This window comes from Maylandia zebra, unplaced genomic scaffold (assembly GCF_041146795.1).
Source record: "Maylandia zebra isolate NMK-2024a unplaced genomic scaffold, Mzebra_GT3a scaffold11, whole genome shotgun sequence".
Classification (NCBI taxonomy): domain Eukaryota; kingdom Metazoa; phylum Chordata; class Actinopteri; order Cichliformes; family Cichlidae; genus Maylandia; species Maylandia zebra.
The window spans coordinates 8,715,331-8,735,706 of NW_027490041.1; the positions used below are offsets into that span (position 1 = coordinate 8,715,331).

At 38.1% G+C, this 20,376-nt stretch overlaps 2 protein-coding genes and 2 long non-coding RNA genes across 4 annotated transcripts; 2 read left to right on the forward strand and 2 right to left on the reverse strand.

Moving 5' to 3' along the window:
• The first annotated feature begins 69 nt into the window (after positions 1-69).
• Positions 70-19,778, forward strand: LOC106676877 (uncharacterized). The gene is made up of 14 exons (XR_013096283.1): positions 70-434; positions 591-642; positions 742-819; positions 1,038-1,203; positions 1,298-1,417; positions 1,493-1,540; positions 1,623-1,706; positions 1,815-1,880; positions 2,933-2,993; positions 18,850-18,895; positions 18,984-19,028; positions 19,113-19,177; positions 19,254-19,356; positions 19,476-19,778. It is a non-coding gene; the product is annotated as an uncharacterized LOC106676877 (long non-coding RNA).
• LOC112430589 (uncharacterized) lies at positions 5,938-9,609 on the reverse strand. Its single transcript, XM_076881279.1, has 6 exons — positions 9,568-9,609; positions 8,510-8,671; positions 8,189-8,398; positions 7,556-7,721; positions 6,509-6,588; positions 5,938-6,348 (listed from the first exon to the last, which is right to left on the reverse strand). Exons 2-6 carry the CDS (start codon positions 8,591-8,593, stop codon positions 6,046-6,048), a joined length of 843 nt encoding a protein of 280 aa, XP_076737394.1. The 5' UTR covers positions 8,594-8,671; positions 9,568-9,609; the 3' UTR covers positions 5,938-6,045.
• LOC143415867 (uncharacterized) lies at positions 9,646-14,120 on the reverse strand. The gene is made up of 4 exons (XR_013096287.1): positions 14,002-14,120; positions 12,897-12,981; positions 10,112-10,226; positions 9,646-9,777 (listed from the first exon to the last, which is right to left on the reverse strand). It is a non-coding gene; the product is annotated as an uncharacterized LOC143415867 (long non-coding RNA).
• Positions 15,699-18,360, forward strand: LOC143415863 (uncharacterized). Its single transcript, XM_076881280.1, has 4 exons — positions 15,699-15,715; positions 16,635-16,783; positions 17,497-17,661; positions 17,739-18,360. The coding sequence occupies exons 2-4, from the start codon at positions 16,727-16,729 to the stop codon at positions 17,904-17,906; spliced, it is 390 nt and encodes a 129-aa protein (XP_076737395.1). The 5' UTR covers positions 15,699-15,715; positions 16,635-16,726; the 3' UTR covers positions 17,907-18,360.
• Positions 19,779-20,376: the final 598 nt, after the last annotated feature.

Genomic DNA, 20,376 nt, shown 5'->3' on the forward strand with positions numbered 1-20,376 from the left:
GGGGTGGAGACGCCGGCTCGGAGGGAGACACACTGGCACACACCCGGACCATGACAGGTTCTTGCTGATCGGAGCTGGCTTGGCCCTGGCTTATCGAAGAATTAAGGAAGTGGAACCGGCTGTCCAAACCCCCACAAAGCTGCCTGCTGGGATTGAAATGATGGGACGAGGCGTGAGTTTCTCAAAATGGGCTCGTTGAGTGCAACACAGATAAGATCTTGGAGAAGCTTACAGCTGCTGTGAATACTCAGAACAAGACCTCTGAGGAGAAGGGTCTGGCTGCAGCCACCGTGGAGCTCCACAGTAACCGGATACACGTGACCTCCACAGTAACCGGATACACGTGACCTCCACAGTAGCCGGAAGCACGTGACCTCCACAGTAGCCGTAAACACGCATGGATACCGTGGAAGTCTTGCAAGTTGATCGCAAAGGTTGGGACAGAGTCTTTCTTAAATAAATTTGCCGTTAGTGATTTCATAATTCTAGGAATCGTCTAGTTTTCTTACAATGATCATGTTGCCACTTTTTTTTGCGTTACAACAACATTCCTTCTTATTTTAATGTTTTTTCATCGTGCTCCATGGCAGAGAAACACACAGATCAATATCTCATTGTTGGCACTGGGTCAAGCTGTCGTAGGTAAGTACATGCATTGTCTCATGACCAGAACGCTACCATTGTTTACATGTTAGATTTGTTCCTATCTCTGTGTGTATATTCTTTTCTTTGTGTACCTAGCCCCACAGGTGTGCAATAAACCCAGAGAAATCACAGAAACGGTGTTGAACCCAGCACCTTCAATGTCTGGTGACACTGGTAAAATTTCTTATTTTGAATAGTGATTGTCATATATAGGTGAAATAATAATCTTGCATTTGTTATCTTGTTGTAGTTGATGGCTCATAAACAAATTTGTTACATGCTGTTTCAAATTAATTTCCTTCTATAAATAGTGCTTATTTTTCTTGCATTTGTATGCATTTAATATGCATTCTATGTAGTGTTTTGTCTGAAACCTGTTAAAATCCCTATAGAACCTCAGGAAAGAGTTGACAACAAGAAAGCCAATAGAAGGTCTCAACAGATGTAACTTTTCCTGACCTGTGTGGACGACCGTGCAAAGCTCTGACAAAGCCTGAGAACATTTTGGCCAGCCATTCATCATGGTGTTTTGTACCGCACCCTGGCCAACAACAGCTTGTACGTTAAAGTTTTCAGATGTCGCAAAGTGCAACTTTTAGTGCTTATCTGATTTTGTCATCCACAGTCTATGACACCTATGTGTTTTTTTTAGCTCAACTATGTTCTGGACATCAGCAGACCCAAAGATGAGCTGATGGTTGAAAGGTCGTCTGGATGCCTCACGTGGGCAGATTTTTGGACACTGGGTTTAAACAAACAAATGGAATCGACTGTAAGTATTTTTTTTTTCTACGAATATGAAATAATAATTCATGATTCATGATTTTTTCTGTTTTTTCTGTTTCAGATTGGAAATGGCTGTTTTGAGCTTATCACTAAAATTGTTCAGTCAAAGGTACTGTATGTTGTATATGATGATTGTCAAGCTTTAATTTAAAGAGTTGTTGTTTTAAATGTTGTTGTTTTTTACATTCTAGGGGATAAGCATTTACACAGAAAATCTGTATGTCACCTGGACTTGGCTTGCACCCTATGGCTGTGATCCATTGCACTCCTTTCCTGTAAGTGTACCGTCCTTTAAAGAAACAAGCAAGTAATCAAAATGATTTTTTTTATAACTCTGGTGCGAGTTCATATACAGGATACTTAAAAATACAATTCTGTTTCAGACTGATGCTCAGAGGATGCACATCATAGTTCTCCCTCTCTGGACACCTGGTCATTTCCAGTTGTGTGTAAGTCTTGTTTTTTGACACGTACAAACTGTTAGAATTTTGCTATGTGTCTGAGATGTATTCAAGCTATTATGACGCAGTTTCAAAAGTCTTTGATTGTGATCGCTTGCAATGACATTGTTTTCAGGTTTGAAGTCATGGCTAACTGTCTTTTAGGTACTGAAGCCACCTAAAAGAGAAATCCTCTTTCTTGACCCATTATACACCAAGGCAGGATTTGGTGGCCAACAATATGTTTCACTTTTGAGGTCACATTTTTATAAGCATTTTTGGTTTGTTCCGGAGTTTTCAGGAACCTGTTCAGTGTTCCAGGTTAAGTGCATCCCAGATCATGTTCTGCTGATCTTGAGAGTTCACACATACAGTACATTCACATGCTTTTTTTATGAACTATATCAGCAAGTTTCTGTGTGGAGTTTGCATGTTCTCCCCGTGTTTGCATGGGTTCCCTCCGGGTACTTCGGCTTCCTCCCACCGTCCAAAGACATGCAGCTTGTGGGGATAGGTTAATTGGATAATCCAAATTGCCACTAGGTGTGAATGTGTGAATGAATGTGAGTGTGAATGGCTGTCTGTCCCTGTGTGTTGGCCCTGCGACAGACTGGCGACCTGTCCAGTCTGTCGCCCTATGACAGCTGGGATAGACCCTGAAAAGGAGAAGCGGAAGCGAATGGATGGATGGATGGATGGATATATCAGCATGATGCTTCAACATTTTATTCTATTTCTCATCTTCACATTATGATCAAGTTAGTGATGCTGTCTTTAGATGAGTTTCAGACATAAATAGGGTCTTCAAATGTTCTAGTTTAACATAAAACACCATTAAAAATTAGTTTATAAAATATGCCAACCTTAACTTAAAGCTGTAAATGCTTTATTTTGACCAACTGTGAGCATGTGACTGTACTTTTTCATTTTGTTATGCTGTTTTGTTGAGGTCGTGTTCCTAAGGCCTGTAGTTACAGTTGGTGCTATTAGCAATAAACATTTCACACCCATCATCATGACATCTGTTAACTTGTGAATGTAACTGTCTTTTTAAAAAAAAGGAATCTTGCAGTGAAGATCATTCCCGGGCAGTGGTCAAAAAAAAAGAGCTTTGACTTGAAGGTACACTCAGAAAAATTATGGTTCTTAAATGGTTCTTCAGATGTCTTCATGGTTCTTTAAAGAACCATCATACGTCAAAGAACCTTTTTATTTTGTGGATGGTTCTTCAGCTATTACAAATGGTTCTTTAAAGAACAAAAGGTTCTTCATCCTTAGCAATCTAAGTTTGATGGTGTAAATGGCATAAATATTTATTCACTATAATGAGGCTGTGAATTATACTGTGTGTTTTCTTTGTGTGCATGTGTGTGCGAAGGGGGAGGGCGGGTTACCTGGCAATTACCCTTTAAGAGAAGATGGTAGGAAACTGAATATTCAAATAAAAGTTAGAAATATTTGCTTAAAAATATACTGGTGGCAGGGGTGGGGGCCAAAGCCTAAAGACCCTAACCCCCCCAACCCCCCCCCCCCCCACACACACACACACACACACACCCCTAACCCCACAAACACATTATGAATATGGTGAGTTAACAAACAGTAGACACAATACACACATTCAAGTGTACTTTAGTTTTAAATTTTAATAAAGCATTACTATTTTCTACTCCAAGGCATTACTTTTGAGATTATTATATATTTTTGAAAATACAGCATAATGATAATACTAGTTATTGTAAACTTTACAAACCACCCAGCAGTATGTAAAGTCAAATTATAAGATACAAGTAAATAACAATTGCAGAACAGAATGTCAGTGTAATGAACACACACTTCGTTTTGACAAAGCACAGCTTAGGTAAATGATCTGAGTAGTTGTTCATCACTGAGCAAACCAACAGACTTAATAAACTAATCCGTAAGGCCAGCAATGTTGTGGGGATGGAGCTGGACTCCCTCAAGGTGGTGTCAGAGAGGCGGATGCTGTCCAAGATAAAGACAATGTTGGATAACACCTCCCACCCACTCCATGACATGCTGGTCAGTCACAGGAGCACGTTCAGTGAGAGACTGAGATTACCGAAAAGCACCACTGAACGACACAGGAAATCATTCCTGCCTGTGGCCATCTCCCTGTACAACGCATCCACTTAACACACTGGTTACTGCTACAACTACACATGTTTCTTTTCCAACTATTTATTTATGAGTGACTTATGTATGTATGTATGTATGTATGTATGTATATATATGTATATATTGTACTATTCTTAGTTAGTGTATTGTCTGTCTTGTCTTAATGTTGGTTTAAAATGGAGCACTGTAACAAAAAATAATTTCCCCCAGGGATCAATAAAGTATTCTGATTCTGATTCTGAATTTGTTAATATGCTCTTCATAGACTACAGCTCTGCATTTAACACCATAATTCCCTCCACACTCACCACCAAGCTGGAGCATCTGGGACTCAGCTCATCTATGTGTCAGTGGATCTCCAACTTCCTAACTGGCAGACCACAGGCAGTAAGGATGGGCGGACATGTCTCAGCCTCCACCACTCTCAGCACTGGAGCCCCCCAGGGGTGTGTTCTGAGCCCCCTGCTGTACTCTTTGTACACATATGACTGTGTGGCCACTACCAGCTCCACCACCATCATCAAGTTTGCTGACGACACCGTCGTGGTGGGCCTGATCTCTGATAACAACGAGACGGCCTACCTGAAGGAGATTAGGAATCTGGAGAACTGGTGCCAGAGGAACAACCTCCTTCTAAACGTCAGTAAGACAAAGGAGCTGATAGTGGACTTCAGCACTAAGCAGGAGAGGAACTACCAGACCCCCGTCATCAACGAGTGCCCAGTGGAGAGAGTGGACAGCTTCAAATACCTCGGAGTTCACATCACGCAGGACCTGTCATGGTCCTGTCACATCAACACCGTGGTGAAAAAGGCCCGACAGCGTCTCTACCACCTCAGACGCTTGAGAGACTTCCAACTGCCCTCCAAGGTGCTCAGGAACTTTTACTTGTGCACCATAGAGAGCATCCTGGCGGGAAACATCTTAACCTGGTTCGGGAACAGCACCATGCAGGACAGACGAGCTCTACAGAGGGTTGTGCGGTCAGCTGAGCGCACCATCCGCTCCGAGCTCCCTGACCTGCACTCAATCTACAGCAGGCGGTGCTGGACCAAGGCCAGGAAGATCGTGAAGGACCTCAGCCATCCCAACAACAGACTGTTCTCTCTGTTGAGGTCAGGAAAGCGATTCCGCTCCCTGAAGACCAACACAGAGAGACTGAGGAGGAGCTTCTTCCCGCAGGCGATACGGTCTCTCAATCACACCACCACACAGTACTGACCCACACATATGGTTCTTACACACACACTGCACTCAGAAAAATAAAGGTGCCAACTGGAACAAAAAGTGGTTCTTTAGACTGATGCCATAGAAGAACCTTTTTTGGTGCCACAAAGAACCTTTCAAACAAAAGTTCTTTGAAGAACCATTTCTTTCAGTGGTTCATTGAAGAACCTTCAAAGGTGCCCCAAAGAACCATCAAGAAATGGTTCTTTGGGGCACCTTTAAAGGTTCTTCAATGAACCACTGAAAGAAATGGTTCTTTAAAGAACCATTTTTAAAAAGATCCTTCAAATGGTTCTTTAAAAGAACCATTTTAAAGAACCTTTTTTGAGTGGTTCTTTAAAGAACCATTTTAAATCTTTCAAAATAAAATGTATCATAAATTGAATTTGAGTAGGGTAAAATAAATACAAGCACATAGACATATATTAATGGTTTATTGGCACTTTGTATTACAGAAAAAGACATTTTAATGCTAAGCACAACACCACTACTAATAATAGCATATAAGTCATTTAAACAGTAATAATTAAATATCTTTACTATAAATACATATAAATATTATACTATAGATAAAACAACAATTTTTACATTAGAAATAGCAATACTTTCATAACAGACAATTAAACAACACATTTTCATCAGCATGTTTCCATTTTCAGTAAAACTATTTCAAGAACAATCTTTTTATTTAAATTATCAATGAACTGCAGCCTTAAGTTATGTAAGTTAAGTTTAATGTGAGACTCATGGTCCTTTGTTAGTCCACACTGGGATAATTTCAGTCTCTCACCTGCACTATGCTGGCAATCTATGAGATATTTAATGCATTTGCCACTCTTTGCACAGCTACTGGTACAGGTGTAGTCAGAGTTCCCAAGTTGAGAACAAATGCCTCCAAAAAGCAAAATGTCTTTTTTAGTTCACTTGGATAGGCAACATTGTAGACATGGTACAGGGAGAAGACAATACCCATCGCCAATGAAATGTCCATTTCCCCACTGTCCAGAATCCTTTTTTGTCCATCCATCTGGACATTGACCTCAGTTGAATCACTCAAGGGCTTGCCGTCACTGCTGCTGAGTACGATTGTAGGTATCGGGCTGTGTGGATCCTGAAACAGAAATTAAATTCTTGAAATGAGGAGTATAGTTTAAATAAGTATAAACAACAGCTGTCCCAATGAAAGTATAAAACTCCTGTAAAATACTGGATTTGTTCAAGACCCCCCCCCCCCCCCCCCTCTCACCATACCAAAAAATATATAAATTTACCTTATTTATGACGAAGAGATGAGAGGCATTTTCTTTGAAAATAGATGGCAGGAGAAGAACAGCTGTGTTTACCATCTGACCTGAAAAATAAAGAGAAATATGTAAGTATTTTCTGGCCAATTTTGTTAATACAAAGGTGTAAAGGCCATATGAGTGCCTTTATCAGGAGTTGAATGTCTTGCAGAACATAAGCATTAGTGCAGTAAATGTATACCTAATTAACTTTTCAGTGTAATTCAGTGTAAATGTTAAGCATTTATACAAAACCCCCAGAATGTTGTTCAGTTCTGTAAGTTGCTAGCTTTAAATAATTTGAGTCCTAAAGAACTTGCAAAGCAAGTCTAGCTGCCACTGAACATTTTTTGGGATAAACATTGTGTGAATGACTGAAAATCTTCATAGAGTATTTCCTTGACTTATTCGAATAATGGTGTAATTAATCGTTTTTTTGATGAAATCCACACCTACTCTCCTTCAAAGAACTGGTGGAACTGTATAGTAACGACTCTACATATGTAACGATGCTACATATAGCATCGAGGGTATATCAGTTAAATCTTAAAGTACATCATTGCAGAGACGAGACAGGAGAAATGTCAGTCTGTGGATATTGTAAAGCAGCGGTCCCCAACCTTTTTTGCGCCACGGACCGGTTTATGCCTGACAATATTTTCATGGACTGGCCTTTAAGGTGTCGCGGATAAATACAACAAAATAAAACTAGTACCGGTACCGAAAAAAAGAAAATTTATTCATAACACACGTGAAAAGACCCAGGAAAACCGAGTAAACGATAAAAACGATAACAAAATAACGCTGAAAACTGATAAAAACCCTGAAAAACTATACATTTCACACCTGAGCCTCAACTCTCGCGGCCCGGTACCAAACGACTCACGGACCGGTACCAGTCCGAGGCCCGGGGGTTGGGGACCGCTGTTGTAAGGGACACTGTGTTTACTAATGTGCTGTATGTGAAACCTTAAAAAGTGGTATCTGAGATAGGAGTTAAAAATGTTTTTGCTCATTATTGCCAAGTGCCCTCACCTTTTCTTTCAGTGTCTGTCTGGCTCTCATCAACAGATTTTAAGCAGAGGCTTTTAAGGTTGCTGTTTGGGGCTATTGACACAAGCTTCGCTGCCAACTTACTGAATCCTCGGATTACTTTTTTGTCCACATCAGTTTTAAGTAACATGGAAGCCTCTTCAAGAAGCTAAAATAAAGGATAAACATATACATATTAGCTTTGTACCATAATATATACCATTATATAGCAAACCAGAACAATCATTATTTCACACATCAATTATCATTAGAGAAGAAATTATAATTTTGCATTTGTTTACTTTAATTCTCAAGTACACATTGCTGTGCAAAAGGGATGTTTAGACTATTCTTCCCAAAAAACTATCATTGGCATCAGATTAGTCCAAAATTATCCTGTAGCATGAAAATAAAACCAAAGAGAAAGACATAGTCAATGTGGCAATTTCTGTTAGTGTTCTGTTAGTGTACTTTTATTACTCATGAAATCTGCTGAGTCAGTCACTTTGCCTGTCCTGTAGGTACATGATTATTAGAAGTCTGTATAAATGTGCAGCACATCAGTACATATTCGTGTTTTTGCTGTGCACTATTGTTATTGTTGTTTTTTGCTGCAGTTTTTGATAAAACACTCACCACAACAGGGATAGTGAGACATGGGAATTCTCGTAGAACCTCTTCAGTAGTATGCTGAAGAATGTAGTGTGTTCTGTACTTCTGTATTTTCCTGAGGTGCGTTTGAATGACATCCACATTTGGCCTAGTTTTTTGGCACTCTTGCTTAATCACTGATACATGTTGGTCGGTGCTCCTTTCATCCTCCCCATCGTCAAGAGGATTGATATCCTGGTTATTAAAAAGTTTAGCAAATATTGAGAGAAAAAACAAACAAACAATACTTTTAACTTTTATGTACAATTTAAAATGGCAAACAAACATTGAGCATATTTAACTTGCCTTGGTTTTTTTCAAAAGGATACAGGGCTGGATATCTGATGATCTTTTTCTTCCTGAATTTGGAACTGAGTATTTCTGTCTCATTTTTTCAATTTCCTCTACGTCTACTAGTGGTCTTCTTTCCTTTTTAAACTTGTTCCTGAGAGACTCATGCAGAGCATCCTACAAATGATAAAAATGTAACTAATTATTCATAAATAGGTGCAACTAGGTCCTCCCTTTATGCAAGACATTTACCAGAAAACTTTGAGTGACATAAAGCTGGTAGGTTTGCTGTAATCATGTCATAACCTAATTAGTTCCTATTTACAGATCTCTTCTTTAACTCTTAGGAGTTGATCGAACACATGATATAAAGGTTTGGAGCACTTTAGATTATCTACCTTTTATAGTGTATTTAGCCAAAGTATTAATGGCAATATGTCCTACAAGCATACTCGTCATGATCTTTCAGTCTATATGTTAATACCTCTACCTTTTAATAATAATGTATACTTTATTGATCCCCACAGGGAAATTTCTCTCTTTGCATTTAACCCATTCACTCAGTGAAGCAGTGGGCAGCCACTAATCAGGCGCCTGGGGAGCAGTGTGTAGGGACGGTACCTTGCTCAAGGGTACCTCAGGGTAGCCGTTCAGTTGATTCAAACCCCCGACCTTCCGATCATGGGATAACCACACTACCTACTGAGCTATCCCTGCCCTATTTTCAAATTTAATTTTTTAAATACAAAAACTACACTATCCTGATACAAAGGCAAACAGAGCTAATATAATGCTGAATTTCACACCATTCACTTGAGAATTCACAGAGAAATGAAACAATTAATTTAAAAGAGCAATTGATATTTTATTTATTGTTTGACCATACTGCACGACATCTGCCTCAAAAATCACAATACTAATACTTGTATTGTAGTGGCCACAAGGGAACAGATAACCTCTGAATATGTAGCAATGAAAATGTTAGCATGTTACACTCATTAGCCAATAATTGGGCAATTCAAAGACAATTTGTTGGACAATTGTATCAATGTTTGCTTTTCAGGAATACTTACATATCCAGAGCCATAACTCTCCTTCAAAAAAGGAAAACTCAGAAGGACAGTCCTTGAATAAGCATGTTTTTGAGTCTGTTCTTGGTGGGTGACTTTAGTGCTGCATCTTTATTGGTCAACGCAGTGAGCACAGCTGGAGGAAACTGCACTTTGCAGTTAAACATAGGTTGGAGTGCTGACACAGTATGCTTTTCTTTGTGTTGCCTTCCACTGCAAGAAGAAGTAAGAAGTATGTTTAGAGTTTGTTACAAGACATGAATATACGTGTCCTTGTGTCCTGCATCAGGAATATCCGCATATTTAAAACGTACAATAACAGCTGCTGAACTACAGAAACAGAATCATAACAGAGAGTAAGAGTGGCTGTGACATTTCAATTTGAAAGTAAATGGGTGTGTGATGCACATCAACGCTGGAGAAACAGAACAGGGCTTGCGTCAACCCCTTGCCCCCCACCCTCCAACACCATAAACCTAGGGGAGGGGAAACACTGGATTGTATGAATGTACAATTCAGTGAATCAACCAGTCAACTTAAGACTCACTCTTTCAGCTTCTCTACAGCAGACAAAAATTTCACTTGGTCTTTCACTTTTGGAAAAAGACGCTCACTCATTCTTTCAGTCATCTGCAGAAGTGTCGATCCATCGATTTCATTGTCTGTGGCACAGAAAAACAATAAGACACGATCAAAACAGAAATGAGCATGTCGAAGATAAAGAATAAAAATATTATAAAACATTACTAAAAAAACAGCTATGAGTTCATTAGTGACTATAGATGATGACAGACCTGTGGAATAGCCAAAAAGTGGTTAAAATCATTTTAACAGTGGTTGACAACTCCTAACTAAAAAGTCATGGTTTAGGATGTATCTTACCTAACTTTGGTATGGACTGCCTTAAAAGGTCGGTGGATCAGTGTAATGAAGTCTTGACCATCACATCTGTATGCGTCCAAAGCATGAAAGTCTACCTCCTCCCCAGGCTTGAATATCAACAGATCATCAGTCTCTCTGATGTGGTATGATTGAAGGTGTCTTATAAACTCCAGTGTTGTGAAAAGTCTTCCAACAAGAAACCAGTTGGCCCTGATATACACAATCAGGACTATTTTCACAAACAGTGGAATTTGCTCTGCATGCACAAGTTCCAAAATGAAGAAATCTCCAACTGCATATTTTACAGAGTTTAAAATGATGCATTTACTTGTCCAGAGTTTCTCATCCACAGTAACGGCTGTCTCCAAGTTTTGCAAACAAATCTGCAAGTTCACTGGAAGTTCTTGAAGTGATAAGTTATTAACTGCTGCTTGTGTATGATCGCTCCTGATGATCCGTTCAGGCTGCCACTCCCAGCATTGACGAAGCTGATTCCTCTTTGCCAAAGTCTGACAAATATTAATATAGTTATTGGTGATTCTTGCTACTGTCTTGAAATATTGATGTCTGGCTTCAAACCTCATGCACCAATGAGAGCGGAGTGACCCATAATCAAGGATGAGCTGAGGATAATGTAGCAGAAAATGCAGCTTGGGTGTAAACACACCAGGAAACAGATTGATGAAATCTGTCAAAAAGTAAGTGATCAGTTCATGTAGATTACTAATCCAGTCAGTGCTGATGGTTGGAGCAAGAATAATCTCTCCTATTTCTCGAACCAAAAGATAAAGCTGCCAAAACTTGTTACCCTTTTCAATCCTGGAGCCTATGACGAAAGGCAGAGTCCTAAATAATGTCCATTTCTCAACAGCAGTTCCAGAGATATTTCCATCCAGTGCTACCTTCTCAGATATTAGAGCAGGTTTGGAGGTGCAGTCATTCTGTCCAAAACTAAAAGTCCTTATGCTGTCATTCACCTCTTGGATAGTAACGGTTTTGTCCTCGTGCAAGGCTTTTACAACAGACTTCAAAACAAGAGGAATGACCCCCTCAAGAAAATCATGCATTACATCAGGTGGGAATGCATTTGTGGTATCAAAATATGACAGCTTGTTGAAGGCACATGGGCCAGTTACACCATACACTGACCTACAGTGGGGGTCATCTTCAACACATTGCAGATGGTATGCATGAACAGTCTTTGTTCTAAGAACACAATCTCCCTCACTAATGATCCTAGACAGGTCCTTGTAATGACACATACAAAACCTGCATATTCTACCATTACTGAATGAGCAGCTAAAACCTGCAAGTGTGTGAGAGGTTAGGTTGTCTGCAGATATTGTGGCCAGACCACCTTTGATGCAGTACTGTCTGTCTTCAAATTTTAATCGTAATCCACGTTCTTGCAAAACCTGTAGGTCACAAATTAATGGTTCTAATATTTTCTCAAATCCATATGTTTTCACCAATCTATGTTTGACAAGTATCAACAGATGAATATGTCTTAAAACAGATCTGTCTTTTGGTGGAATATTTCCCAAAGTAAAATAAAATGCAGACACTTTATGTAGACGTTTCTTTGATCCTAATGGATTAGCAACTTCAAATTCATCACTGTACAACTGAATTCTCAAATGTGGGTTGTCTGTGTTAAAAAAATCACTTTCTTTGTAAATTTTCCCATCACTAAAATCTGTTAAGGTTTCAGGAGCACGGGATTCTGGCCTAAAAATTTGTCTTAAAATGTTAGGATCATTACATATTAATTCTAAGACTTTTAGAAGTGACATATACTGAAAAGTGTCCTGTTTCCCAGTAAAAGGATCTATCCCCAGGATACATTCAACAGGTTCAATCAGGTTTAATTTCTCAACACAGTATCTGTCTAGTTGATATGTGTTGCTGACTGCACTGAAGCAATGTTCTACCAAACTATTGTCATCAATATAATGAAAACTTGATATATCAAAATTAAGAGTCTGCAAACATTTAGAAAATATCTCCCTATAGTTTTCAATAAAATACTTGAAAAGTGACTCTACTTCACTAAGAACAAATGTTTGAACTTTTCTATTTACAATACTTTTCTCTTGAAGATTCAAGGAAAACAATGCCAGTTGTTTTCTCACAGTCTCTGTAAAGTTCTCTACAAGTTCACTCAGAGTTCGTTCAGATGATTGGGGAAATTCAACAGTTTCCTGGATGACAGGGTCACAGTCTGGGGCAGACTCTAATCCTTGTTTCTGATATTTATGTTTCTTCCTTGTGTGATTTTTCAAAGATTTCACAGACAAAAACTTTCTGGGACAGTCTTCTAGTCTGCAGACAATGAAGAATCCACATTCACTTTCATGGTATATCTGTTGATGTTTCAGCAGTTTTTTATATGTTGGTTTTCTTGTGGAGCACTGTGGACACTGATATGGCACATCCATAGAAATGCTCACCTACAAAGACCTGTTGATAATCTGCCAATTCATTTTCCCCAAGCCAAAGAGATACTTCTCCAACAGTCCACTGCTGAGCCATGATCTGTTAAAACAAAACAAAATGCCATTACATTGTTTTATTCTGTGACATCAAAAACTTATTTATTTTTTATTCATTCATTTTCCAAGCCGCTTTATCATCATAAGGATCGGAGGGGTGCTGGAGCCTATCCCAGCTGTTTTTTTTAGGCGGGGTAGACCCTGGACAGGTTGCCAGTCCATGGCAGGGTTGTCATTCAGATATGTATGTTTGGATTGTGGGTGGAAACCCACACAGAAACAGGGAGAACATGCAAACTCCACACAAAAAGGCACCCGGTTGACCCCGGGAATTGAACAGAGTCTTTCTAGCTGTGAGGCAGCAGCGCTAACCACTATACCACCGTTTATTCTAACTTTTAAGCCTTCTTCAGATAAATATTGATTATTTTATGCTTTCGATTATCTGGTCTTGTTAGTATAATGACCTCTTTTTTGCCTAATATATGATGTTGGATAAATGAAATGTACATAAAAAAAATTTAACTATAATAAAAACGGACATTATCTTGGTAACATCAAATGACTGGAGCATAATTTGTCAACTACTCTGAAAATAAGTTATACAGTAACAGTCAAAGACAACTTCTCATGTGTCACATTTCTGTTTATTCAAAACACTTATGCATTGCTGTATTTTATACAGCTACTCCACAATTCAAAGTACAGGCTACTGAATTTCTGAGTTTCTAGACCAGACACAGAGCTCACACAACAGGCTTCAGGCGCCATTTTGGTGACTTTAACCATATTATTAATTTTAATATCTGTCTAGCTGACATTAGTTTATGTACGCAGCACGCAATATAGCCACATATTTTACAGGCCAAATTAATTGGGAGCACCTTCACTTAATTGTAACAGTGGTTTTGTTAGGAAAACAGTTCTTTATACCAGATACTAAACTGCGTTAACGTCAAAGGCTAACGTATCTAACCATTACTGTTAGCACAACATTAACAGCAAGCTACAATGACGAGTAACAAAAACAAAACAATAAAAAGGTTTTATGAAAATGTTTTACCTTTTCCAACAGTCCAGGAATCCAGAATCCTTTAAAGACCAGCAGGTACTGAAGACTGTTATCCACTGGCAACGTCCGAGAGAAAGTTTTCTTTCCGTTAGAAAGTTCAAGGCTCGCGCGATCTGTGTGCGCATGCGCATCCCTACAGTTGCCCCCCCCTTTGGTTGTACTACGTGTTCTAACGTCTCTCTCTCTCCCTGTCATTTATTTGGCTTGACACATATAATAATAAATTGCGCAGTGATAAACAAGTACTCAGATCACATGTGCAATTATTATTTACTTATATTATTTTATAATTTGACTTTACATACTGCTGGGTGGTTTGTAAAGTTCACAGTAACTAGTATTATCATTATGATATATATATATATATATATATATATATATATATATATATATATATATATATATATATATATATATATATATATATATATATATATATATAGAGAGAGAGAGAGAGCGAGAGAGAGAGCGAGAGAGAGAGAGAGAGAGAGAGAGAGAGATCTGATATAGATCAGTATCTGAATCTGTCTAATATCCCCCAAATGGATTGTTAATTTATAAATTCACCATATTCATAAACGGCTTAATAATAAATTCTATATTCTGTTACCACATTATTTGTGATCAGTGGGTTTGCAGGGTGGGTGCTGGGGGTCTTCAGGCTTTGGCACCCACCCCTGCCATCAGAATATTTTTAAGCAAGTGTTTCTAACTTTAATTTGAATATTCAGTATCCCACCATCTGCCCCCCCGCACACAAACAAAACACACAGTATAATTTAAACCCTCATTAAAGTGAATATTATTTATGCCATTTTACACCAACAAACTCAGATAGCTAAGGATGAAGAACCTTTTGTTCTTTAAAGAACCATTTGTAATAGCTGAAGAACCATCCACAAAATAAAAAGGTTCTTTGACGTATGATGGTTCTTTAAAGAACCATGAAGACATCTGAAGAACCATTTAAGAACCATAATTTTTCTGAGTGTGGACTTTCTGGACTTTGGTTTTGCACAACACTGGTCACTATATTCTTCATTTCCGGTTAATACTTGTACAGCTGCTGTTATTGTGTATATATTTATTTATATTTAGATTTCTTCATACATTCTTATATAGTTCTATATTGTGTATTGTGTATTTTGTTGTACAGTTATTTTATTTTCAACTTTAATTTATATATTTATCTTTATCTTATTCTTCCCAGTTAAATTTACCCTTCATTCTAATTTGTGTTGTACAGTTATTTCATTTTTAACCTTAATTTATATTTTATTCCTTCCTAGTTAAATTGACCCTTTTTAATTTTTCATATTTATTTCCTATCTTATTCATAGCCTTTCCTTTTTTGTTTTCTTTAGGTCACGAGCAGTTGTCCAAGCATTTCACTACATATCGTACTGTGTATGACTGTGTACGTGACAAATAAAATTTGAATTTGAATTTGAATTTGTTAATATGTGTTTCGAGCCAAATAAATGACAGGGAGAGAGAGAGTGACGTCAGAACACGTCATACTATAACCTCCCGGGAGCGGACGGAGGGGGTCAGTCGTTGGGATGCGCATGCGCAGACAGAGTGTGCGAGCGGCGGGCCTTGACCTTTCGGGGAAAAAAACTCACGGACGGTGACAGCGAAACGGATAACAGTCTTCAGTACCTGCTGGACTTTGAAGCTGTGGATTTTGGGACTGTTAGAAAAGGTAAAACATTTCCATTAAAACCTTATTACTGTTTTGTTTTTGTTACTCGTCATTGTAGCTTGCTGTTAATGTTGTGCTAACAGTAGCGATTAGCTAGATACGTTAGCCGTTGAGGTCAGCGCAATTTAGTATCCGGTATACAGAAACTGTTTTCCTAACAAAACCACTGTTATAATTAAGTGAAGGTGCTCCCAGGTAATTTGAACCTTTGGCTTCTAAAATATGTGGTTCAATTGCGTGCTGCGTACATAACCTAATGTCAGCTAGACCGAAATTAAAATTTAATATATTGTTAAAGTCACTAAAATGGCGCCTGAAGCCTGTTGTGAGCTCTGTGTCTGCTCTAGAAACTCTGAAATTCTGTAGATCTGAGCCGTACATTAAATACTCACATGAACCTGTACTTTGAATTCTGTATGAGCTGTATAAAATACAGCTATGCATAAGAGTTTTGAATGAATAATTAGATTAGATAACTCTTCATTGTCTAATCGAATTATATAGAAATGAATAAAAATGTGACATGAGAAGGTGTGTCTTTGACTGTTCCTGCATAACTTAGTTTCGGACTAGTTGACAAATTATGCTCCGGTCATTTGATGTTTCCAAGATAGATGTTCTTTTGTAATATAGTTAATTTTTTTGTATATTTCATTTATCCACCATCATACATACAAGCTAAGAAGAGGTCGTTATACTAACAAGAGGTATCAACGCTGGGCCAAAGTTCAGCACATGGTTAAAGTTTGTAATCCAGCCAGGGTGTAAATATCACTCAGCAGCCAGAGCTGAAGCAGGTAGCATCAACACATAAATCTACTCTACCCGGCTTAAATCACAAGAGCACCTCTGACCAAAAAGCTGTAGATTTTTCTTGTTTGCACAAATTAATCCAGATTCACATTAACTGTGTTCACAGCTCCAACAAAATGAGGAAGAGGAGGGGCAGAAACACAATTAGATTGAATTACAATTGGATGGAAGTTGAGGACAAGGAGAAGGAAGCTTTGGATGAGGAGGAAGAGAAGCAGCAGGAGCATCTTTAGGGATCCCTATGATGTCATTGAGGTTTGTTTCATTAATATGGTCCTCTCACAAAGAACGATGACATGTTTTAGTTCACGTACTTCCTGTATTAAATAGTGATATGCAAAATGTTGTGAAAAACCATGGAGCAGGTACGTATAGTGCATCTGCAGGTAAATGAACATCAAATCTCTAAGACAGACTGAAATCTGTATATTTATCACCCTTATGATAAAACCCATGTCAGCCATTGGTTTATGGACTTTGTATTTTGAAGCCTCAACATTTGCATTATTGCTGTTGCTATGTTGGGACCATATTAGGATGAGGGATCAGAATCTGGAGTCATGCACACTATTGTTTCATTTAGTGTGTATCCATAAGATTCATACAGCAGATCCAAGTTGTGCCTTGAAAACAGGAAAGTCATCTGCATAGAGGAGAACTGTAATAGCAGGCTTGTACAAAGTGAGGCTTTGTGCTCACATTTGCTGCAAACACTCATTTTACCCTGTTTTGATGCAGATTTCACTTGAAATCAGGCAAGAACTGGACTTATTTTTTACAATGTGTTCTTGTGAATTGATTGTGTATAGCATTTGTTTGATTGATTTGACTTTCTGCAAGACAACAGTCGTCCACTGGCCAAAAAAATTTTCCAAATACCTCCACGTGATCTAGCCTGGATTTAGAAAAGAATAGCAAAAAAAATCTGCACCTCCTGCTTCAGATGCAATTTGTGTTTCTGTGTTCAGAGGCAGCGGCGAGAGGGGAGACCTCGGGTCATCCAGCTGGAGAGCCTGACCAGGAGGAGTCGAACATTAACTCAGCTCTTCCAGAGCACCCTGCAGACTCGGCTGTTGGCATCGACGAGGGATGACGTGAACGCCAAACTGGAGTCCATCACAGGTCAACTGCAGGTATGCGAGTCAGACCTTCTGAGGAGGGTTTCACTTTTCTCTCTTCTTTATAATTGACTCTTTTCTCTCTCTTTCAGCTCCTTGTCTCAGAGTGGGAGGGATTTGAAGCACAAAGGGAGGAACTTGTCATTTGGTTGGCTGATATGGATGTCCGCCTGAGTGAGGTTGACCAGCTGACAGGAAACACCAGTGAAAAACTGAAACAACTGCAGGTGTGGGCTTGTTTTGATATGACATATATTTGATATGAAACATACGTCAGAGACATGGTCCTAAACTGGACTAACAAAGGACCATGAGTACAACATGAAAAGTACATTACATAGCGTAAGGCTGAAGTTCATTGATCATTTTAATCATAAACTTGTTGTTGAAATGTTTTTACTGAACATGCAAATATCTGCTGATGAAAATGTGTTGATTTATTGGTCTGTTATGAAGCTATTGCTATTTCTAATGTGTTTTATCACTTTCTGATGTTTTATTAATTAAACAATACATGTATTATTTGTTGTGTTATCTGTAGATATAGTATTTATATATATATTTATTTATAGTATAGCCAATATATTTATTAATTATTACTGTTTAAAACACTAATATGTGACATGTATTAGTAGTGATGTTGTGCTGAGGGTTAAAATGCCTTTTTGTCTTTTGGTAACTACAAAATGACAATAAACCATTAATATATGTCTATGCTGTGCTCGTATTTATTTTACCCTACTCAAATTCAATTTATGATGCATTTTATTTTGAAAGATTTAAAATGGTTTTTTAAAGAACCACTCAAAAAAGGTTCTTTAAAATGGTTCTTTTAAAGAACCATTTGAAGGACCTTTTTAAAAATGGTTCTTTAAAGAACCATTTTTAAAAAGGTTCTTTGAAAAACCATTAAAGGTGCCCCAAAGAACCATTTCTTGATGGTTCTTTGGGGCACCTTTAATGGTTCTTCAATGAACCACTGAAAGAAATGGTTCTTCAAAGAACCATTGTTTGAAAGGTTCTTTGTGGCACCAAAAAAGGTTCTTCTATGGCATCAGTCTAAAGAACCACTTTTGGTTCCAGTTGGCACCTTTATTTTTCTGAGTGTATGTGCTAGTTTAAGTGTATGGTGAATAATATGAATTACACTAGTCTTCTTTTAAGGGATTTTATTAACGAGCCTTTATTTTCAATATAATACAGGGTTTTCCAAGCCAAGACGATGGACTGTGGGATCTTCATGCTGATGGTAATTTTTCTCTTCTCTTCTTGAGATTCATACAGAAGCTAATTTAAGCTTCTAAAAAAATGACATTTTTATTTTTTCTTCCAAATAGTCTGCTCTGTACGTGGCACTGGATGCTTCATTTGACTATACTATAGTAAGTATTCTATTTACTTTCACAGCAATGGAGTCTTGAATCTTTTGAAAGTTGTTAAATATGTTTCATATTAATATTTTACAGTCAGACATGCCCTACTTGCGTAAATGGTGGTGCTTGCTGTTGATGGAGAACTTTGATCCCAGGAGGTATTTATATTTTGACTTCTGTTCTATGTTGTGTCAAAGTTTACACACCTTAACAATATCAACATTTTCTGTTAAGCTCTGGCAAGCTATTTGCACACTGGAGAGAGGAAGCCAAAGCTGTGCTTGCAGGACAACACGTGCCCATTTTCAAACTGAAAAAGTTCCAGGAAGTCGGTCAGGTCAGTATTCACTTTAAACAGCAGTGTAATTACATGTTTAGTGACATTTGAATAAGTGTTAAAAAACTGTTCTGCAACAGAGAAATAACTATGTTTTTATCCCCATTTGCCTGACACAGGAGCCAGCAGTTGTTGAAGATCTGCGTCCTGCTGTGCAGTGGGTTGTCCAAAATAAGGCACTTTTCCGTGGACACGTAACAATGCCCAAATATCTGTCCTTAAATCAAGGGGACCAGCAGAGGGTCTTAAGAGACATGTCAGAGGAAGAAGACACTGGAGCAAGGGACTTGTTCCTCTTTGTTTCAGTTTGCAGAGGACATGGAGTTCTTTTTGAAAGCATGTGCTGATGAGCAAGGGACTAAGGGTCAGTGCTATGTCTGACATGTAATGGACAAATGAAGGCACTGGCTGTGTTTGTTTGTTTGTTTAATATGTTGTTGTTTTTTTGTTTTGTTTTTGCATAGTACAAAATTCCAATTAAACTTTTAAATTAAAATGAAATGAAATGAAATTTCAAAATGTTGTTCACTTGATTCTGTGTCCATACTTATAATAAAGGATTACAGTGAAACAGCATTAAATGTAAATGTAACAGCATTTTTTTTAAACTTGTAATTTCAAAATAAAAAGCTTATTGTTGATATTAACAGTAAAGAATTGTAATCAATAATATTTTTAGACATTTTAAACATTAACACTCTGGGCTCTATCCTGGCCATCTGTGGACACTTCACTTATTCTTTTTTTTGACTACTGCACTGCAGTGGATCAAAAGAATGACACAGGTTTGATCTTAAGGATCTAATAGTTGTGTGTGTTGTGCATAACATTGCCACACAAATATGTATTTGCAAGATAGAGTAGAAAAAATTATGACGCATGAAATATTACATAGGCTGCAGTGAATTTCTGTTGATACAGCCTATTGAGCTTTGAGTTTCCCAGTCAAACTTAGCTTTGAAGCACCTGCTAACAACACTTTTACTCTTGTACATTTCATAACAAGACACCATAGCCAAA